We start from the raw sequence: 21,573 nt of genomic DNA, 5'->3' as shown, positions 1-21,573 counted from the left end.
AAACCACTGAAAATCAAATAATATCCCTAACTGCAGATTGTCTGGTTCATTTTGACTGGTTAATAGCAAGTAGCAAAATAAAATACAGTTTATGATCCTTGATATTAAATAGACACCGATATTGAAGGTTAACTGACTTATGATCTTGGTCCGAGTGCAAATATCATCCAACATAATGAACAGCATTTTATTAAGAAATATATGTGAATGTCCAAGCATGCTCAGTTTGCCTTAACCTAGACCTAGACTACTTGGCTCCACAAAACCACAAAATCCTGTTTAACGGACATTTCTTTCATTCGGCTTGGCTGGGTCTTTTTCTCATTCCATACAATGAACGTGAATGTGTTTTAGCTTTATATCCACACAAGATTCCAGGGGTAACAGAGCAGATCTTTCCTTCTGCTCATTGTACCACAAACACAATTAATTATGATAGTGGCTCAGTGTTAATCTCAAACCACACATGCCCCTGGGACTCTCAATTGATTCCGACTGTTTGCAGTCAGCTTCATATTTATTACAATACATTCACTACTAGTCTCAATTCCCACTGTGATTTCCCTGCCTGAGATGGAGAAAATTCAATAGAATCATGTCTTTTTCCATTACAACGGACCCAGGAGCTCTGTTACCACGTGTAAAGGGCGGATTCCAAGGCAGCAGACCAATCACAATCATGAGCGCTGATCCACCAGCAAAAAGGGCAGCAGACGTCTCCTGCGAGGAGCAAAGACTGATTCTCCTCAAATATGAAGAGGAAAAAGTAAAACCCATGTGACGAGTTCATTTGAAGTCCAATTTCCTCAAAGTGAAGTGCCATGTGACGAGAATTTAAGAGAAATATTGGATATTGCTAAAGAAGACTTTACAAGCATTACAGATCACTGGCAAAACACCTTTCAATGGAAATACGTCCAGATGAAATTTCAGAAATATAGCTTTTCTTTTTAAAATTGTAATGGAAACGCAGCTATTGTCAACCATCTTTTTTATAGTTTCTGCTGGGCTTTGGGCCTAAAATATGCACTCTGCACTTCATAGACTACAAATCTGAACAAACCACATAACATACGATGACATGATAATGCAGCAGTCACCCTGTATTGATTTGCATCTTTTATGGTCAGCTTAGTATTCTTGTAAGGTAAGAGGGACAAAATGAGAAATGTTGAGGTGTTTCGCATTGACCAGGGCTGCTCTTAAAGAGCTATTCCCTTGTTTTGCTGCCCCTCCTCTCCCCCCTCAAGAAGGTGCAAGTGTCTGGTTGCCATGGGCTACCCCAAGCGTGGTGAGGCAGCCTCCAAGAGCAGAGCTATCATTAAATGTGAATGAGAGTGTGCTGGGGTAAGAGGTCCAGTTGGGCCCCTCTGGATGGCCCTTGCTGTTGCCTCCCAAATTGAATTGCAAAGCAGCAACCAGGCAACAGTTCAGTAACAACAGATCAATGCAGCCCGTGTGTGTGTGTGTGTGTGTGTGTGTGCTCAATCTGCCCTTTTCTCTAGCATTAACTTGTATACATTGCAGCATATTTTCTGCTTTTAATTTTCTGAAACATTTCTTAGGTGGGCAGTGAAAGCTCTAATGAGCCTATTAGCAATACATTATGGAGCGGGTAACTTTCATTACTATTCTGAATAAAATAAATATATATTTTTTTAAAAATCTTAAAGTATCTTCTCTTACTTACTGATACAATACTGCCACTGTAAAAACGAAGTACAACTAAGTAGTGATAAACAAATAAATGAATAAGCAAATCCATTTTATGTCTTAACTCTCTGGAGAATCCGGAGTATTTCTTTGAGACAGTATACAATAAATAATCTGAAATCAAAATTGAACTTAGAAGGTCTCTGGTGTTGCCAGGTGGAAAACGTTAGGGTAAAAGAAATCAACTGTCAATCCCATATTAATGGCTAATGAAGGGAAGATTTTTTTTGTTCCATTGTTTCTTCACATTTCGCAATTTTACTGCATGAAGCTGAACCTTAACAATAAAAAAAAGGCCTGCCACCTCACCCCAAATTTCACCTGACAACATCACCTTAATGAGGTCATTTCCATCAACAGCCAGCTCTGCTTAGTGTAAGCCCCGCCCCTTAGTGTCAGGGGTGGGGTGTTAAGTGACACACTGCTTTATTAGAGCCACAAATCACTTAATGCTCCTTTAATTACATGTAATAGGTCTCAGCAGGACATCCTTGCAATACAAGTACACAAGTGAGATGAGGAACGTTTCTAAGCGCGCACACATGGAGAAATAATCATATGTTGGCCACAGACACTGATGCATAATGCATGTACAGCTTGTTGCCGTGCCGACCGGGCGCTCAGACGCCCTGCACATAGTGTGTGTGACAATCTGTATATGTGTGTGAGAACTCCACAGTCAAGGAGAATGACTGACAGGCTTTGTTGCCTTGCTTCAAGGCCCTACACATCAATGTGGATGCCTTTGTGATTCTTTAAGAATCAGACAGTCTGGACACATCCAGGTGATAGAAATTACACTGTCTGTGTTTCACCTGCAGCACAAAGGTGGAGAGAAGGTGGAGAAAAAAAAGACGGGGCTGCAGCTGACATTATTCTCAGTCCCTGGGGCTTTCATGTCTTGAGCTACTTCAAAAACATCACTCTGTGCATAACCGGAATATCCGTCTGAATACATAAATCATCCGCTTCAGCAGAGTCTGTCATGTGTGGAACAATGCATCCTGGACACAAAACGTAACGGCCTGTAGCCTAAAAGAACCCACTCGGTAGCAGAACAAGCTCCAAGAATCAACCACTTTGAAGAGGGAGAATCCACACTACACACACCTTAACATCACAAATGCATATTACTCTCAAAATAAGCCATTTTATTTGCATTATCAATCAAGTCATAAGAAAATCTGATGGTGTCTCTTTGTGGTCATTTTGTGCCTCTGTAAGTGAGTGTATTGATAATTTGAACACTGGCTTAGTGATCATAAAGCTTTCATAAAACTACATAAACACAACAAAACAAACAGGAAGTTTAAAAGAAGAGTTATCTCAAAGAGTTTTGTTGAGAGCAGAAAGAGAAAGTCTCATCAGAAGGATGGTGACAATGATCTGACAATGCTGTACTGTTTAGACAGAATGGAATACCAAACAATCATTTTTCATGATTTGAAGAACTTCTCCCCACAGTGCAGACCAGTAAAGATGACCTCCACATTGCTTTCCTTCCAGCTTGATTCCAAGTCGCTCCCATCTCATTCAGCCCTTTGGCTCCAACTACACATTCCACCACCCAGGGTTCCACCAGCAACACCTGCTACAACTGGGCAGCCACATTACACACACACAGTCACACACACACAATACCAATAGCTCATATGTCCACAAAACACTAACTCGACCTTCTAAATCTCTCTAAGCGGAGCCAATGCCTGCTGCGCCGAGCTCAGCTGCCAACGCCTGGCACTGACTGGGTGAGAGCAGCACCCCATCTGTCTCCTTGGCAACAGCACAACAAAATGAGGGCTGTTGTTGTGGAGGTGCTGGGAGTTGGGGAGGTAGGGTTAACACCGTCTAATCTTTTAATCATTATAAATTATCCTTACATGATGGGGATGGGGAGAGCAGGGAGCCAGGCTGAGGGAGAATGTGTGTGAGCAGCTTTTACAGTGCGTGTGTGTGCAGTGATGTGATTGTCCCTCCTCCTTTGTGTCACTGGCAGGGAGTGTGTGAATGTGTGCTACAGAGGTCCAGCGTCCCAGTGTCCAGGCCAAGTTGGCTCTACTGGCTCTATTCAGCGATCTATTGGCCAGTCTTCCGCGGTGATGCCATCTCTCTGTCATGCTGTCAACCACCACTTTGTTCTATTATCCACTCTAAGATATTGACGAGAGAAAGGAGTAAGAAAGAGAGACGATTGAATGAGAAGGTGTTAGGGCCGATGGACTCATTTTCATTCAGGCATAAGCTCTGGTTGCTCCTCTGGGTCCTTCAATCACAGGAGGCCTCTGTGTCCCTTCACCATGACTCCCTGTCGCCTGCGTGTATTAGCAGATTAGCAGCTGCTGTTTATCTGCACCTCGTCCTGAGCCGACTGTTGAAATCACTCGTGAAGGGGGGCGGCGATAAAGGATGAAAGCGCGTTGTCATATCCGTGCTGTGAGAGATTTGGAAGGGAAAACGCGTCCCCACAAGTCCTTTTATCTCAGTTAAGCTGCGCTTGCCACAGTTGTTCGCGTCCAGCATTCTTTAGTCATGACACAGGCGTGTCAGCAGGCTGCCTGCAGGCCGGCTGTGAGGGGATCTGCTGCACCTCTACAAATCAACCAGAGCACTGAAAACTGCAATGCTCCTTCAGCCTATTGAATGCATTATATGCTATGTTTTTTTTGGCAACTAAATTTGATACTGGAGTCACTATTAGGTAGGGATGGGTACCGTTAAGGTTTTATCCAATACCAGTGCCAAACTGGTATTTTTGAAAAGGCCCTTGTGCTTAAGCGGTGCCCTGCTTAAAGAACGGAAAACATACAAACTTTGTCCAAAAACGGTGCCTTTTTACCTTTAAGGCATTTTGTGATGTGCAAGTTGAACAGAATATTAATTTAAATAATATAAGTAAGACTACAAAACATATAAACCAATATAAAATAAAATTCACAACAAACCCTGTGAATCAACTGCTCTCAGGTCTCTCAGACTATCAAAGATGGTACATTTCTCACCTTGTAAAAAAAAAAAAAAAAAAAAAAAATGCTATGCGTCATCACATGTTTAATCAAATTCAAGGTGTTGCCTCCCTTGCACAATAAGTCCTTTGAGCACTTGTTGCAGTTTGACGAGTTTGCATCTTTTGAGGTGAAGTCCAGCCAAACTTTTGAATATTTTGCCGTAAGCATTTTAAGATTCACTTCCATCCATGCAGGTGAAAAACTGATAAGACGTCATGTGTAGCATCAACATGTGGGACTCTGGTCTGGTTACTATATATATATATGCGTTAGCACCAGTGCCATTATGGTACAGAGAACCAGTACCCATCCTTACTAGAGCTAGAGGTCTTGCCTGAAAAAATCAGTGATAAATATATAATCAGTTTAATGCATGCTTTGTAACCAGTTTGCTATTTTATGAATCTTCATTTTTTCCCTCTCTGTCCAAATTACACTTTAGGGTGCTGCAGTAAAGAGCAAACTTAACAAAGGATTAAATAAACCTAAACCGCAATAAAGGAAGAGAAGAACAGCGAAAAAGCTCTGGAAGTCTAGATGCATCTCAAGGGATACAACTTCATCTCATCGTAGTATGAACATATTGGGCAGAAAGCAGCTGCCTGGGTGTTTGTCTGTGTACGTGTGTGTCAGGCAGAGGCAGCTGCTCTAATAGCAGCTGGAAGGCTATAGAGAGGTGGTGACAGTGATGAGAACAGATACAATATGCGAGTTCATTGTCAGGGAGGTCAGGTGCAGCGTTCAGTGTTTTTAAAATGTTTATTTAGGATCATCCAAATATTCACAAAAAATACTTCTTTTGATCTTACAAAGATAATAAACCCTTAATCAGTGGACAGCATTTCTATCTATATGGAGAGGACAAGACTTGACAAGATTTGTAACTTTTGGATGTCTTACATAATCAAGCAGACAGAGGTGTAAACATGATCCTTGTTGGCAGATGTGACAAATGAAGCACCATCTGAGCCCCGTGTTGTCTGAATGAATGGAGAAGATGAAGGAAGAAAGCAACAGGCAGCAGAAGATAGAAGCTATCCGTGGTGAGGGCTGTCAGCTGAAACACAGCGAGCACTGCAGCGGTGCTGAGAAACAGCAAGATATGTGACAGCGAGGGGCAGGAGGCTCGCTCAGAGCTGCACAGCCAGATGAAATGAATGAATGTGGGGAATACAAACAGGAGAGGTCAGGAGTAACTGAACAAGAGCCAGCAGTTGTGGGGTAAGCTAACATTTCATCACACAGGACGAGACAACAGGGCACAGTAACCTGGTCTGTGTGTGTAAATACTTAGAAATATTGTCATCAGCAACTAATCCTTTTCACTCATTTCCATGTGGGTTTAGCAGTTAGTTAAATCTTTTATTAACGGGAACTTTACACTGATTGACTGCTGCAAAGTTTTAGTAAAATATAAATAATGAATTGAAAGAGAATTAGATTTTATGCTTCCTTTGGGAAACCTTTAAACATATATTCAGTACTAGAACTAACAGGTAGGACCAAGACACGGCTATTGTTGGGTTCTCTCTTTACCTCATCAACCCCCTTCAGCAGAATAATTTGTCTTGCTTAAATGTTCTGCCATCTCCATGGCAACCCCCCGTGCCCCCTGTAGCACGCAAAAGGGGCTAAAGGGCTCCCCTCGATAATGGAGGGTACGTCATCCATTTTAAACCCTGGTGCATGTTAATGGCATTGCCTTGCAGTCAGCTCAGATCGCGTTCCATGTGAGTTGCTGTGTTTCCATTACCCCTAGAAATGCGCAAACCCTGGATATCGCAATCAAAAACTGGTAATGGAAACACCTGCATTTTGAAAACCCTCTCTAATATCACTAAAACATTTTTACACACAGTACTGCTAAAACGTGTTTACGCTCCCATGAGGTGGTTTTTCAGATGCATCAGTATAAAAAAAAATTCCCAATCACCGGAGATGATGCAGGGGATCATGTGACCAGTTCATTTGAAGTCCATCCTAAGCTAAGTCTCGTTTTTATGAATTATGGGATATCACAAGACAAGATTTTATGAGTTAGAGCTCATTTGCAAAACCCCTTTCAATGGAAACAGGTACAAAGCCTAGAAATTTCAGAAATGTCGCTTTTATTTTGCGAAAAACGAATGGAAAAAGGCAGCTAGTGACACGCTGCAGGCAGTAACCATGATGTTTTATGACACGCTGCTGTGATTCCTACAAAACCAAGAGGGTGGAGAGGGAACCTGAGGCAGCTTGGAAAGAACACAATAAAAGGCATGGAGCTGCAATAAAGACAGGCGAAGGGTAAAAGACAGGGAGACGGGCACCGGAGTTTTTAAACAGCCCTAAGGAAGAGCAGGACATTGAGGACAGTTGCATAAACTACTTCAGCCGTACATCCCATACTTCCGCCTTCCGGCATGACGGCTGATTTAATGTGAATGGAGAGGTGAAAGGGAATGAGGACAGGATGTCCTTAAAGCCCAGAAATTCACTAGAGTTCGTTAAAGTCGAAGATGCAGGAAGTTCTGGAGCCATAATGGACTAAAGATGGAAAAACTTGGAAAACTCTGCTGCTAAGCATCAGTGCATTGGTGGGAAGTCGTATGTTGTGTGGACAGAGAATAACGACTCTTGATAACTGTAGACTTTCTAACTGTAATGGGAAGTGTATGATGCACCTTTTAGAATTTCACTTATACTTAAGACAGACCCTTTGGGCTTGCTGCTCCGCTTTTGACCATTCTTATATAAAATGTTTCCTAAAATCCATATATGGCACAATTATTTTTTGAAGGTGACATGATTTACAATACAGCATTTACAACATGAAGAATCTATTTATGCTGTATATAAAAAGAAACAGAATAGGTGAGCATGTACTGCATTCTGCTGCATCAGATTATGACAACATTTTGGAGATATTTTTTACAAATGTGATCAGACTTTGATACTTTTGGTGCAGAATGGTACATTGGTACATGGTACATCATTGGCTCTGGACAGTGGATGCTTTGTACCAAAGACACCTCAGGCCCTTTTGCTCCAAACTTCCACCAGTGTCATAAATTATTGTTTCCTTCCTCTGTTCCCCACATTAAAACATCTCCTCTATCCATCAGTATGTGCTAATTCCTACTGTCCTGTCAAGTTTTGCCTTTCAAGTTACTATGACAAAAAAGATCCGAAGTACTAGTTCAGAAATAGCCGCAGAGTCCTTCTAATCTGCTTTGACAAGTCCACTGATGGCCCAATTACATAACCTGATGTTGCTTTTAGGGGACGAGAGAGGACTTCATCTGGGATTGAATGCGACTCAAACACACATACAAAAACAACTAAGTGGTGGTGATTTCAACAGAAAAAAAAAAAAAAACACTCAGGGGGATTTAGTTTCATGCAGCTGTGTGCTGTGACATAATCATGCTGGGCCAGTCCCTCACTGGGCTGATCTCACTAACAGTGCTAATAATGCTAATAGCCTTCGTCAACACTTATTCCAATGAGAATGCAATCCAACTAAACAAAATTGACATTACAGTAGGGTTGAGCTTCAATTTTATAATATTGACATATCCTGATATTGTCTTCACCACTGATGGCTAAAACGTATCAGGTGCATCAAACTAGTGTTTTTAGGATAGTTTTTGCCATAGATAAAGGTTCAGTTGTTGTCACACGAAATGATTAACATTTACCAGACAAACACACCAATCTTTCCTACTTCAGTTATGAAAATGTTACACTTTGGAGAAAAATGTCTTCCGGCTTTCATCACCGCTGTGCATGTGAAGGCCTCTGGGGAGCCATTAGCCTCTGTTACGCTGCCACTGGCTCACATCTAAAGACAAGCTGGGGACTGTACGCTGTGCTGCAGCAGATGGAGGTCAAAACTAGGAGACTCTATTACACACATCACTGGTTTGATTCACTATATTCACTGTCCTGTGCAAAACTTAATGGTATGGACTGCTGGGGGGTGTAGAAGGGAAAAAAAAGACAGACAGAGGGAGAATATAACATGGACTACCTTATCTGATAGCAGTCATGCTTCTGTTTACCTAGCCTTATCACACAAACCAGAGGTCACTGGCTTGTGTGAGCTGGAACTCAATCACTCAAGAAATCAAAGTCCAATTAACCAGTCAGTAAAAGCACAAACACACACTTTTCTTTCCTCATGAACAAGCAGGCATGATCAGCCAACCAAATGCCTTTGACGGGTAATTTATCTGATTTACTAGACACACAAAAGCTCAAAATACCTAAATACAACTCCACAGTTAATTTCTTCTGCTGTTGTTGTTTGTGGTTAATGCTGTGCCGCTCTTACCTCTAATTAAGGGAGCACACATCAATCAGACACCAATCATTATTTGCCACTTAACTACCTAAACAGTTTGATCGGAACTCTATAGCGGATAATCAGAAAACAATAAGATTATTTCTTGGCACACACACAAAATTGGACTTGAACTATGCATTCATGGTCTGCTTTGTGATGTCCTGGCCACTGGACCGGAGCAGTGACCCCAGACCTCCAATGAAAGTACTGGAAACTGGCTCCTTGTATTCTATTCTATGTATGTGTTTTAGGACAGGATAGCAAAAAGCCCAGCAGCACAAGTCTACTTCTGAACACTGTGCACAACTGTAGATAGAAAGCAGCTTTTCGGTGCTGCAGGACTGGAATTAAGCAGTAAATTGATGAAAAACAGTATTCCTGAGTAACTGGTGTGGAAAAAACACATTGTAGTGATTTTTACCTCATATGGGAACCACACTCTGAAGCTGCTTCAAAATCAAGAATCAAGAGTTATTTTGACTCATTTATATGCACAAACAGACTTTGTGAGCGTTAGCGGCCATTGATGCTTCTCATGATCAGCCATCGGTTATCAATTGCAGCCGATCAGAGCAGCCCTAGGTAGAATAAACCTGCTGATAGTGCCCACAATTAATCGACAGGAGCACTCAAAACAGACCCAGAACAGACAACTCCTCATGTGGTGCATGAAAGTAGGAAGCTATATTCGCATCGTCCTGAATCACGCAACATCTCAGCAGTCTAACACACACTGCTGATAATCACTGGCTTGAAAGACAGTTATGTAATAATAAAAAAAACTTTCCAGCTATGTGATGATGTTCTCTGACTGTTTATGAAATATTACCCAGAGTCCACTGTGTGTCTCCCAGTGGTGACCTGTCAGTAGGCAGCAGGGCCTCTGTAGCACAGCGACTCTAATCTGTCATAAGGGGCCTTAGTTACCGCTGTACAGTCTATAACAGTTATGTAAGGAGATTTACGTCCTGCTGGACATAACACCATACTCCCAGCTGATACTGCCTGTGCGTGTCTCTTGGCTCTAAGCTATATTTTATTATAGCATTACTATCAGGAATCAATAAAAATGAAAGTGGCCTCATCAATCTCAGCAGTTTAATGGGTTAGAATTTGCTCAGCTTTCTTTAGTCACGTTAGTCAATGTCTACCTGCAGCTCATAGTTTAATTGCTTAAGTGTAATCTCTCTTTGTAAGCCCAGCTTCTCTCCTCTCTCCACCCAAAGGTCTGAACAAAGAGCCAGTCAGTGTCACCAAGGTACAAACTGTCTGATATAAACATGCAGAACAGAGTGTACCTTGACACTACATATTTCACAATTGATTTTTTCAGAGTGAACACAGCAAATAAAAGACAAATCAAGGGTTGCACTTATGTAGCCAGTACTGGGTTAGCAGAAAATTATCCCTTGTCTGTTTTTCCAATTTTTTCCCCCAGAAAGATTAGACAGTTTTTACAAATCATATTTGTTCATGTATGTACAATAATCTTTTAACCTCTAGTCAAGTGTCTGGCAGTAATACAGAAGATTACTTTCTGTGCTTGCCGACCACTAAGACACATGAACATGCAAATGCATTACAGATCAATGAGAACTGTTATGTCACTGCAGTGTGTCGTGTCTGGGGACTCATCAGGTTAGGCCATAGGCTATCGCCCAGACCTACAACCTCACAGCCTACAATAAACTAAGCTTTAGTAAAAAATTAAATATAAAACACCCAAAATACTAAAATTAAAGTAAGCTAGCCCCAAATTTAATGTAATTTTACCACCACCGAGGACAGAAGACCTTAATTAAATATTCTGGTCCCTGCAGTGGGAATACATTGTGTACCTCCAAAGGTTCATGGTCCCTGGAGAACGTTCTAACACTGGTAACACCAGTATGATAAGTGATCCACGGCTGATACTCTTAAAAGAAAACAGTGACAAACATGTCTGTCACTCTTATATAGAACAAGGTATGCGTTGTGTAGAGTCCAAGCTAAGATAGCAAAAAAAGATTTTTCTTTAGCCAACATCAGTCCTTATAATATGACACAATTAGTCTATGATATTGATATTAGTCAAAATGGGTGTCTGATAATTATCAGTTAATTGGACACTGGTTTTGTCAAGCTAGCTTTTGTGTTATTACACTGAGAATTGTATTTGTAGGCTCTATGTAAAATGACTTTAGAGAGAGTTTAATAGAATAAATGCAATTGCAATTGTTCACTCTGTAATACTTCTTATACCCAGCATGCCCGGGTAGGGAAGTATATTCATTGTGAAAAGAAATTAATGGAGGAGGGCTGTTGTCGGTTGCTCATTGAACCTGAACTCCTTTGTCTGGTGAAAAGGAAGAAACAAGGGACATGGTCTACAAACCACTCTACAGGTAGCTGACCTCTCTACAAAGATTTCATAATGAAAGACAACCATTGCGTTGCATCTAAGGCTGCCTTTCAATACATCGCCATGGTTACTGTGCACAGTCCAAGTGATCTATGACATGAGGGAGATTTTGGCACAGAGCCTAACAAAACTGCCTCACAATCCATTAAAGCGAGCATGCACACAAAATGAGCCACAGTCAAGAACTTTCAAAGAGAACATCAGAGAACTGTGCAGAGGTAACATACTGTAAGAGGATTTTACTTAAGCTTTCTGAAAAACATTAATGTTTATAAGAAAGAAAATACAAGCTTTGCATTTGCATTTCCTGGAGATTTGTCAGGGGATTTGGTCATTGCAATATTGTGATGATCCATAATGGATTCTTCTGAGCATACTACACTGTTCCAGGAGAGAAACAAGGAAGATTTCAAGCTACAGGCAAAATGTCAATGACATTTTCATATATAGCCCACAATGTCTGGAGAACAGGAAGTGACATTCAGAGTTCTAACCCTAAGGAAACAACAGGGTTCCTTTTCACTCACTGAGTTAATAACCTATTTAAAACCTAGATACACAAGGCGGGTGAATGTGTATATTTGTTTCTTTTTGTCAGAATACTGAATGCTTTTGAGGAGACCATCTGAAGTTATGGAGTCCATTTTTATAACCGTATCAAGTGTGGCCACTACAGATATACACTCACTGGGCACTTTATTAGGTACACCTGTTCAATTGCTTGTTAAGACAAATGGCTAATCAGCCAATCACATGGCTGCAGTTTAATGCATTTAGTCATGTAGAGATGATCAAGACAACTTGCTGAAGTTCAAACTGAGCATCAGAATGGGGAAGAAAGGGAATTTAAGTGACTTTGAACATGGTTGTTGGTGCCAGAAGGGCTGGTCTGAGTATTTCAGAAATAGTGATCTACCCTTTTCATGCACAACCATCTCTAGGGTTTACAGATAATGGTCCAAAAAAGAGAAAATATCCAATTTTCAATCAGTTGTGTGGACGAAAATGCCTTCTTGATGTGAGAGGTCAGAGGAGAATGGGCAGACTGGTTGGAGATGATACAAAGGCAACGGTAACTCAAATAACCAACTGTTACAACCAAGGAATGCAGAATACCACCTCTAAACGCACAAAATATCGAACCTTGAAGAAGATGGGCTACAAGCAGCAGAAGACCACACCAAGTGTCACTCCTGTCAGCTAAGAAAAGGGAAACTGACACTACAGTCCACACAGGCTCCATCCTCTCACACAAGATCCAGCCTTCCTTGTATCAATGGTTCAGGCTGGTGGTGGTGTAATGGTGTGGGGATATTTTGTTAGTACAAACTGAGCATGGTTTGAATGCCACAGCCTACCTGAGTATTGTTGCTGACCATGTCCATCCCTTTATGACCACAGTGAGCCATCTCCTGACAACTACTTCCAGCAGGATAATGCACCATGTCACAAAGCTCATATCATCTCAAACTGGCTTCTTGAACATGACAATGAGTTTAGTGTACTCCAGTGGCCTCCACAGTCACCAGATCTAAATCCAATAGAGGAACCTTTGGGATGTGGTGGAATGGGAGATTCGCATCATCTGCAGCAACTGTGTGATGCTATCATGTCAATATGGACCAAAATCTCTGAGGAATGTTACCAATACCTTGTTGAAGGTATGCCACAAAGCATTAACACAGTTAAGAAGGCAAAAGAGGGTCCAACTATTTACTAGCAAGGTGTACCTAATAAAGAGGCCGGTGAGTGTATATACACTGTATACACTTTTGCCTTTTGACCAATGTAAGAATGTGTTGGTCTAATGCAAATGCACAGTATAGTATAAAGGTAAAAAATAAAAAACTAAACAAAAGAAACAGGCCTACGCTCAATGAAGTTGACTTTCCATGGCCACGTCCAGCTAGAACTGATGCAGACCTCTTTAAGAAACCAAAACAACTACGGTGAAGCTCCCTGTGGTCCTATTGTCTTCTTATTCTTCCATAGAGAGAACATATGGAACTTGGGGTCAGAGGTCACGCTGAGGGAGGGGCTGTGAAATGACTGCTCACGCCTCCCAAAAGACCAACTGCTCACTTTTGAAATGTCTTGCCATCTCTACCAGAGATGTGAACATCCAGCAACAGTTCACAGCATCCTCCAAGGCTGCCAGTTCCTGCTGACTCCCAGAGACAATCCATCATTACTACCTCCCCACACAGCCCAGACCCTTGAACTTTGACTGCCAGCACATGGCAGCCTCTCCTACAGAATGGGACTGAACATCCCTGACACCTATGACAGGCAGGTTCACGACTCTGGGAGGACCTTCAACTTAAACCTGCCATAAGCACTTGAGGCAACAAAAGTGTGTTGTTAGGACCGTCCTTCTCCCACAGAGTTTCTGCTGTCGAGCTACACGTCTGTCTGGAAACTAGGTCCATGAAAGCCACCACAGACATGACGCAGGTAGAATGTTTTATTATTCTGCTCAGTGCTAAAGGTTATTAGTCTACAATGGCTTTTTCTCCATCTTTCCTCACTTGTCCCTGCCACAGCTGAAGGTACACACAGCATTATTTAACATTCAATCACAGCCAAATCATATATAACATATATCCTCTGTAGCTTTCCAAAAGTGGAGTTCTTCAGAATGGACAATGAATATAAGCACAAAAGATTTGAAAAATGATAATGAGAAATTGTTTAGCCATTTATACTTCGTAATTGACTAAACCCTATATTTTCGCTTCCTTTTTACTCACAAAGAGTTTGCTTGCAAGTACTTGGTTTGTTGGTCTGTTACGACAAAACCAAAGTAGAAATTTTAGGCGTAAAAAAAACACTGACATTAAATTATCAGAACTGTTGCAAATTCATCCGTTCAACTGGTTGACTGTTGTTTCTTTGTTAGTGAAGTTGTCAGAGACCATTGTCAGACTGAACTTGGAGCTATGAAGCCAGCCAATAGAAACCATTTTTTCCCCTTGAATTCTTTATTTGTTGAAACAAGTGGACCTATGCTGACAGACAGAAGCATGGTGATGGCTCAACACCGTGAGAGGCACGGAGTGGATTGATGGTTGTGAGCACGAATGTGTGTGTGAGGACTGGCCATGTGTTTACAGTGAGGCTTTCAGTGTAGCCTGGAGGAACTGTCTAAATGGATTACTCTAACAGGCTTACAAAAGCCTGGCTGGGCCGACAGAGCACGAGGCAACAAGCGGGAGACAAAAGGCAGAGATGGATGAAATTATTAAGGTCAGAAGAGAGGAGGAAGGAAGAGTCAAATAGAAATTTGCTAGAATCTGAAGCAAAAGCAAACCTACACAACAACATAAAATAAATCTACAACGACCTGCTTTTTGTTTGCAATGCCATATACTATTATCTACCCATTAGCCAAACACACCATTGTTAGCACAATCAACAGGGGCATGCATCACTTTTGTTATCCTCTGTCATCATTAGCATACGTCAGCGGGCAGCGGTATGATGCAGTCTTTGTGCTGACTGACTGGCTGGTGTGGACAGATGGCCCAGGCCAGAGGGGAGCTTTGGCGGCTCAGATCCCTTTGTGTTCAGTTGCAGCATGAGAACCCTCCCACCTCAGGACTGTAATGGGCAGCATCCAACTCCAACTGACGGAAAGAGAACCCTCTGACCAGTCTGAATACTAATAGCCAGAAACAGTGTGAACACGGGCCACTGAAGCAGTGAGTTCTCCCAGAGGATGATCAAGCATCTCACACTACGTTAAACTGGCTAGCCAGTTAACAGATCTGTGTCCAACACGTGTCCAAGTTCATTACTTCACTTAGAAATGTCACATCTGCTCAATAAGTGTGCATATCATGTTTGCTTAGATTATTAAGAACATTTTTACCAAGTGTATACAAAAACATGTAGACACGTCACTTACAACACATTTACACCTACTCGCCTCTGGGAAGTACTCCTCAAAAGGTCAAATATAAATAAAAAAAGATAATCTATTGTTATTGGTATTTCAGAAAAAAATGTTAATTCTGTGATTCATGTGCTCTCCAGTAAACTACTTATGAAGCCTTCCTTGTTTCACATTTTGGCTAAAAATGTATATTGCTGCAGTGGTCTTCCTCACAGAACTGTATATGTAGAGTAATGATTAAAGCCCAGAGGAAACACAAATAGCACATAAACAAAAGTAAAGAACTAAATAGAGAGCTACTAAAATCACACAGATGTCCATCCATATGCAAAGCTAAAACTTTAGTTTGATTAAGTATTTAAGTTCACAAAACGTGTCGGAGCAAAGGTGGTATCCGATTCAGTCTTAGGAAGAAGATTTTTACATCAAGTTTCACCGGGAGTAGAGGTGTTGAAGACTTTCGTGTTGAAACAGACATGTTGAAAGTACAGGAGAGGAAACAGTTATACGGGGTAATTGGCACCTGGCTAAGAATGGAAGGTGGTTATTGATCTCATTGCTTTAAAGCCAACTCAGCAAATTCTCCCTGAGGTGTCATTTACTCATTCATGTGTGGGTCATAGCTAGTGACTAATCTGCCCCGTTACATGCACGTGTGAGAGGGAAAGGTGTTAAAGATGGAGACACAGTAGGCACATGAGAGGAGGACGGGGTCTGATGCTGGCAATGCTGGAAACGACCACCGAAACAAGTCGCTCTTTGCTTTTCAAAGCAGATATGATTTCTCAAGAGAGCTGAACATCTGAGAGAGATCATCCAAGAACTGAAACTGAGCAGCTGGTGTTCTCTAAAGAGCGTGATCACAGCCTCCACGGTGGGTCTGTGCGTGTTTGTGGCATGTACCAAACATCTGTGTGTGCTCATGCATGATTCAGAAACGACATATGCAAACAAGCATCAACACTTCACTTTGCCCCGTCCTATTCATGGTCATTAGTGCTGATGAGAATTTTTGTTTGTGATAAATTGAAAGCATTTTACAGTTTAAAAGTGGGCTTTTGTTGACCTATGGATGAAGCAGGTAAAGATTATGTGAAAAGAGCATAATTTAAGTGAGAAATGACATTTCACATGTAGCTGTGAGCAGCACTGGTTGAATGTTAGTTTTGCAATCAAGGCCCTGGCAGCCTCAGAGAGGCTTCTTCTCCAGCATCAGCCCCTCACTCCTCTCACCTTTCAACTCCATGATGCTGCAGGTCCCAAACGCAAGTGGTGTTCGAGTGCAGGTTCTATTTTAAGGTCTGTATGCCAGCCAGAGGGTATTTATATCACTTTGACTCTGTCACATTGGTATGGCGTGGGTGCCTGCATTGGCAAAGTGGCTATTTAAACCAGCTAATTAGCATTCCAGCCTGGACCAAAGAGCCCCAAAGGATCTATAACAGGGTGTGAGTTCAGATAAAGGAGTTAAACACTGGATGTTGTTGTAGAGGGCAGACTCAAACGCAGACGGAGGGAGAAGATACTGTAAATCGTGAAGGAGCCTGAGGGAGGTCTGCAGGAAGTCGAGCCATCTCACTAGAACAATGGGCTGAGGGGAAATATGGTCATAGTGCCACACAAAGAGTAGGGAGGAGGGGAGTCGCAGCCTAAAATAGGCAAAGGCCTTGAATGCTGTCTAATGTGGGTCACTGCAATTATGGCTGCCTCCAACTCAGGGTACAAGAGAGTGTGGGGGTGCTGAGATGTTGTCTGTGCCTGACAAAAAAAGGAGGTTTGTAGAGCAGTGACGGGAGCAATTTGACATCAATCGTGGCAGCATTAGTGTTGTATGGATGATGGTGCATCATGGGGGAGGACGGCAACAGGCCTGATCAGAATTGTAAATGATCTCTAATGAAGTGCAGGAGAGTGGAGGGAAACTGTCAAGACTATAGAGAAATGGGGGTGGGCAGCTTTGAGGATGAATTTGGTACTGGTGAACTGAACACGTACTGGGAACATGTACTGGGGACTTTGTGCTTTGTGTCGCTATAGTGCATATAGAGATGTTTCTCGCTGTGTGGTAGCAGACCGAAAGTAAAAGAGAGGACATGGCTGTTTTGACATGCATCGACGCTGAAACTGCTTATCTGGGCTAAACAGGTTTGAATCAAAAACATTTGCATTGGTTTCACGTTTCCAGGATGGGCATGTTTTGTGCCAATTCAAAGGCAGAGTTGATAAGCAGTTAAATTGGAATATTGAGTCAGAATGATTTCCATCAGGTTGATGAAATGTTGTACATGTGAATGGGCTCAGTGATATGGTTGACATAAAGTGCCACAAACAGTATTAGACAAAAAAAAGCCATAAAGTGAATGTCAGATGTGAAAGAGTCCTTGAAGGTCACAGATAATGGAGAACATTTTATCTGTAGTAAGTTAAGGCTGTGGTAAGTGAACTGAAGAACTGAGATGAGTCTACTTGTGTTTGGCTGAAAAGACTGACACTAGACATGCAGCCTGTAACGTCTTTCGATAGATGTTGTTCTAATCCACAACAGCAGGAGCAAACACAGTAATGAGTTCAACAAAATATGAAATGGCAGAGGTTACATCTCATCGACTACGACAACAATGACACCATCACCCTACCCACGCAGCACACGCAAACTGTTTTGCTGTATGTTATGTCGGTAATTTAGCTATCTTGATCACAACAGACATCTTGTAAGAAAATGACTAAGAAAAAGTCTTTTGTTGCAGTTTTTACTGTGTAGGATTCAGCAATTTTAAAGCATGGAGAAGTTCCCCTGCTGAAAGTCAGTGTGGATTTGTTCAATTGTGAACTGAGTATACAAGGATCTACTGGGCCACTCAAATCATTTGGGCTGATTATGCAGAAACAGCAACATAGTCCTACATGTCATCTGACCGCTGGGAAGTTTAGTTTAAGCATTTATCAATACCAAGTACATAAACTACAAACTTTTGTAGTTGAAAGTTCGGACATATACGTACATACACTGTAGGACGCAGCACAGAACTGGAATGGAATGGAGTGTTCACATAAGTTACCCACCCCAAAGGCATCCTCTCAAATAATAAACAATACAAGTTAAAATACAGCATGCACAACAAGTTATAAGATAAATAATACATCTCCTTTTCCAGCTACAATATGTAGTAGCTGTTAAAATTAAAACCACCCTTTCCACTATCAATGTAAATAATGGCAGAATATTATAAAGAAATAATTGATAATTTAAGAGAAATGCTATGAATCAATTGGATTGGAGGTTGAATGTATGAATTATAAACTGAATGACTATAAATTGTGCAGTGCAGAGCTAGATTTATTGATTTGCTTATCTACCTACTATTATTAATATTTATTATAATTATCCTTTCTCCTAAGAAACTAGAAAAACTAAGAAAAACTGTATGAAATGGTTTAGTATCTAGGAAAGATAAGACTGCCACATCATTTTACATCTTGGGTGTTTTTTTATATTTATTTTTTGATTAATTTATGTTTTAGTTTTCCTCTTTCTTTCTCTGTTTTGAATATGTATTTGTATGTTTTATTAGTAAATGCAATTATTATATTCAGTGGCAACTGAAAATAAACATGATGTTCAAAAAAAACAAACAAAAAAACTGTAGTCCCATCCTGTCAGTGACGGTTAACTTGTCCCAAATACAAGTGGCACCAGATGCTCGGCATGTTGGGGTTATTAGTGTCAGCAGGGCAGACAGTGGGGCATGTGGACTCAGTGTGGTGGATGCTTTAGTGTCACCTCTGAGACTTCCTGCAGCCCGAGGGCAACGGGCAACAGGCAACACACGCACACGTGCGACAGATACACGACTTAGACTGACTTTAATCATCCACAAGGGAAATTAATTGATCATAGTAGCTTAATTGTTAGAAAAAGATGAGCTGTTATACAGCTGGATAGAGTAAGGAATAAAAGAAGTTCTGTAGCGTTCACTATGGCAGTGGAGCTGAATCAATCTGCTGGAGAATGAGCTCCTCTGCCACTCTAATGTTTGGTGTAGTGGATGGAATGGATTGTCCATAATGGACACATTATGGACACACACACTCCTTCCAGACAGACAGAGCACTGAACCTAGTCTAAAACGCACAGCAGCACTCTCTAGAACTGCTGAATGATACATACCTGGCATCATTCAGGACCTCTATATCTATGTGCAACCACTGGTGCTTTGACTTTACAATACTTTAAACTTTGGCCCACAGACTCAGTGACTTGGACAAATACTGATTTGAATGTGATGTAATATCTCAGCTGGTGAACTTGCACATGTGGAGCGTAATGCTTATAAAGAAAAAAAAAAAACTCCACTCTGACTGTGACAACATTAGCAGCTGTTAGGAGCATAGAGGTGGATGTATCTGGAGACTAAAGCACCAGCTGACCGGTGTGATCAGGGACCAGGCGCTGGCCAAGCCAGTGACAAATCAGTAAAATAATTACCTGGTGCGGAGAGATCCTCGTCATCTTCACCCACACTGGCAGCAGCCTAGACACAACTGTGCTTTTAACTATTCAACGTGCATGTCTCAAACTACGCAAAACCAGCCAGTGAAGGTTGGGTCTTGTGTCTCTGTTTGCAGAAACGTGGCTCAGTTTTCTAGGGACTCTTAAGTGTGTAACTGCAACAAACCATAAACTTTCTTTTTTTGGGGGGGGGGGGGGGGATTCAGACCGAAAGGCTCTGAAGAAGCACAGCACAGGAAGCTTATATCAGATTCTAGCAGTTAGAAAAAAATGATGCTGATTTTTCAGAAGCTCCTCAAGTTGAAAGGAGAGCGGTACACTGGTTAGATGTGCAGCGGATGAACAGCAACGCTGATCAAAAAGCCTGTATCTCTCACACGGGACCTTTTCTTTCTGGTCATTATTATTTAGACTATTTCCATGTACTTATTTACAATACAGTTAACTGTGTGAGAGAAACCTGACTCCGCTCACTTGACATTTTATAGTCGATAATGTGTATGTGGGACTTATATTCATGGTTGAAGGCGGTTTTATATTCTTAAATTGAGGTCTTTGTCACTCCAGGTTGTTGTGTTTAGTGGCTATGTGGATACTAGCTCCACAGAGCTACAGCAGCGAGCGTTTAGTCAACAATACATGTGTTATGTTGGCGGACTGTTGTGATTTTCTGTCTTCTTAAAACAAGTAAAGACTTTCCCAAAATAATGATAAATAAATAAAACCGATGCCACATACCTGCCAACTCGTCCGGTTCCAGTCCAGTCTCCGTGTCTATCCCGCAAATAACAAAGTAGTGGGCAAAGCGGCACGGCGCCGCTCCGGACGCCGCGGAGCTCCCACTCATCCCGGCGTCGGTTTGCTGCGCGCTCCGCTCCTAGTTCTCCAGACGACGCATCTCCGGTTGAGAAAACGGCAACAAAGGGCGGCGTACGAAATGCTCAAGCGTGCGGTATTCTGTTTATATTAGCGAGTAAAAATACTCCGCATGCAAGTTATGTTGTTTTTGAAAGCGCTTCCGACGGTCGTTAGCTTTCGGCGAGCCGTTCAAGCGGAGCTTTCGAGACACACTGCAGAGTGAACTGTAGCCTACTGGAGGAGAGAACGGAGGGAATCTCCGCCTCGGCGGAGCTCGGAGGAGTCCGACTGGCAGGGCGGGATATTCAAATATAGTTCAATAATGAGTCTCACTCACTGAAAGACATGACGTTTCTTGTCTCTAATAGTAAATTACAAAAAAAAAAAATACGTTTCCGCTGAATATTATTTCTTCAACAAACGCACCTGCGGTCACAAATTCAATCAGTGCTCAGAAATCACGCAGCCGCTGACGAGTTCTGCTTCCACAGTACATGGGGTAAGGACTGTATTATCTTGCGGAGGAGTACGCGCATTTCTTTGTTTATTATCACAACTGTGGCATATCATATTCACTTATTTAACACAGAGATGCATTAAAAACTAATGCTAGATAATATTTATGTCTTTTTTCATCTTGTTTTATCCTTCTTTTTACTTGCGTTTTTTAAGTGTTTTTATGACCAACTTTCCTTGTGTATAATTAAAGTCTAAAAGACATGTCCTCAGTAAATGTTACTAATAACCTATTGTATATGAATGACATGTTTACGCTTTTATAACAATCAAAGAAAGATAGATAGATGTTTTATTCATCCCAAACCGGCGAAATTTCACATAGGCATACTATAATGACCACTGACA

General features: G+C 41.6%; 1 protein-coding gene across 8 annotated transcripts in view; it reads right to left on the bottom strand.

Moving 5' to 3' along the window:
- Positions 1-21,053, bottom strand: part of dennd5b (DENN/MADD domain containing 5B) — a 62,072-nt gene extending 41,019 nt beyond the window's left edge. For 2 of the 8 annotated variants that reach the window (XM_047575129.1, XM_047575132.1), the window contains exon 1: positions 20,590-21,051. In XM_047575129.1, coding sequence (XP_047431085.1) covers positions 20,590-20,698 — 109 coding nt within the window. In that variant the 5' untranslated portion in view covers positions 20,699-21,051. Of the gene's footprint in view, positions 1-20,589 lie in introns of all 8 variants that reach the window. The other 6 variants (XM_047575131.1, XM_047575134.1, XM_047575133.1 and 3 more) reach the window with 4 other exon arrangements.
- Positions 21,054-21,573: the final 520 nt, after the last annotated feature.

This window comes from Mugil cephalus, chromosome 22 (genome assembly GCF_022458985.1).
Source record: "Mugil cephalus isolate CIBA_MC_2020 chromosome 22, CIBA_Mcephalus_1.1, whole genome shotgun sequence".
Taxonomy (NCBI): domain Eukaryota; kingdom Metazoa; phylum Chordata; class Actinopteri; order Mugiliformes; family Mugilidae; genus Mugil; species Mugil cephalus.
Note: the sequence above shows the minus strand (reverse complement) of the source record. Positions and strands in the feature narration are given on the sequence as shown.